The sequence below is a fragment of the Zerene cesonia genome, unplaced genomic scaffold, assembly GCF_012273895.1.
Source record: "Zerene cesonia ecotype Mississippi unplaced genomic scaffold, Zerene_cesonia_1.1 Zces_u243, whole genome shotgun sequence".
Lineage (NCBI taxonomy): Eukaryota > Metazoa > Arthropoda > Insecta > Lepidoptera > Pieridae > Zerene > Zerene cesonia.
Window position 1 is genome coordinate 1 of NW_024045372.1, and position 1,003 is coordinate 1,003.

Genomic DNA, 1,003 nt, shown 5'->3' on the forward strand with positions numbered 1-1,003 from the left:
GTAATAAATGTTATTTGCAGTTAACAATTTTCTTTTTTCTTTATTACAATATTTATGGCAAGACTAGGTATATCTAATAAATAATCAATATGAAAACATAATTATTACCAAAGCTACAATCAAAAACGATTTGTTAAGCACTTAAATATCAACTGAAAAAAGTTGTCCAAGAAGTTCACAAGGTAATTTGTAAATACAAACTTCTTAAGAGGGTGGCCGCGGGCCAATCCCTCCCTACTTGACATTCATCCGACTTCCTTAAGTACCCCGGAAAAAGTTTCGAATCTTTTGCAATGTCACCAAGTTTTCCCGCATTTGATAACGTTTTAATGCCATATTTGACACGATTCGGTCTACTTCTTGAATTGTTTTCAGGTTAATTGTTACGGGATTAGTTTAAAACGGTTTTCGTAATTGTTTGTCTATTTCGTTTGAATTTAAGTTTAGCGTGTGAAAGCGTCATTTTGCAGCATTTAACAACTGTTAAATCGTTTCAAATTAATACTTTTAAAGAAGCTGATAAATTTGGTTTGATTAATTTAATTTACTGATACTACTGTAGCAAATATTTAATAATGCGATGGTAAGGCTATAAAACCTATAATTATTTCTTGGTACATTATTGTTGTAGATATCGTGTCATGTGTAACAATAACTGCACCTTCAGCACTCACCGCGACCGCTCCGGCCGACGAATCGCAAGTCATTAAACTTGGCCACCTGGTTCTTCATCACCGCGGAGCTGTTCCGGAGCTCTGCACAGCAGTTCTCGTCATTGCCAGCCCTGACTGTCACCAGCGTACCGTCACCGACGTCTCCCAGCGCTACCACCTTGAACGCTACGGGCAAAGTCTTGTTCGACCGCCAATGAGGAGGCAGAACTGTGCATACAAAGTGAGGACTGCCCGTCCGCACTAATTCCCCAGGATGCTCCGACAAAAAGTCACCCAAAGTTCGTTCGGCAAGTATGTCAGATGTCATCTTCGTATACGTCTCGTGGAGG

General features: G+C 39.5%; 1 protein-coding gene across 1 annotated transcript; it reads right to left on the bottom strand.

The window, feature by feature from the left end:
* Window positions 1-674: 674 nt before the first annotated feature.
* Window positions 675-981, bottom strand: LOC119839434 (runt-related transcription factor 3-like; the record flags this gene model as incomplete). Its single annotated transcript, XM_038365698.1, has 1 exon — window positions 675-981. A coding segment is annotated over exon 1 (307 nt), but the record flags the coding sequence as incomplete, so codon positions are not given.
* Between the last annotated feature and the right edge of the window lie 22 nt (window positions 982-1,003).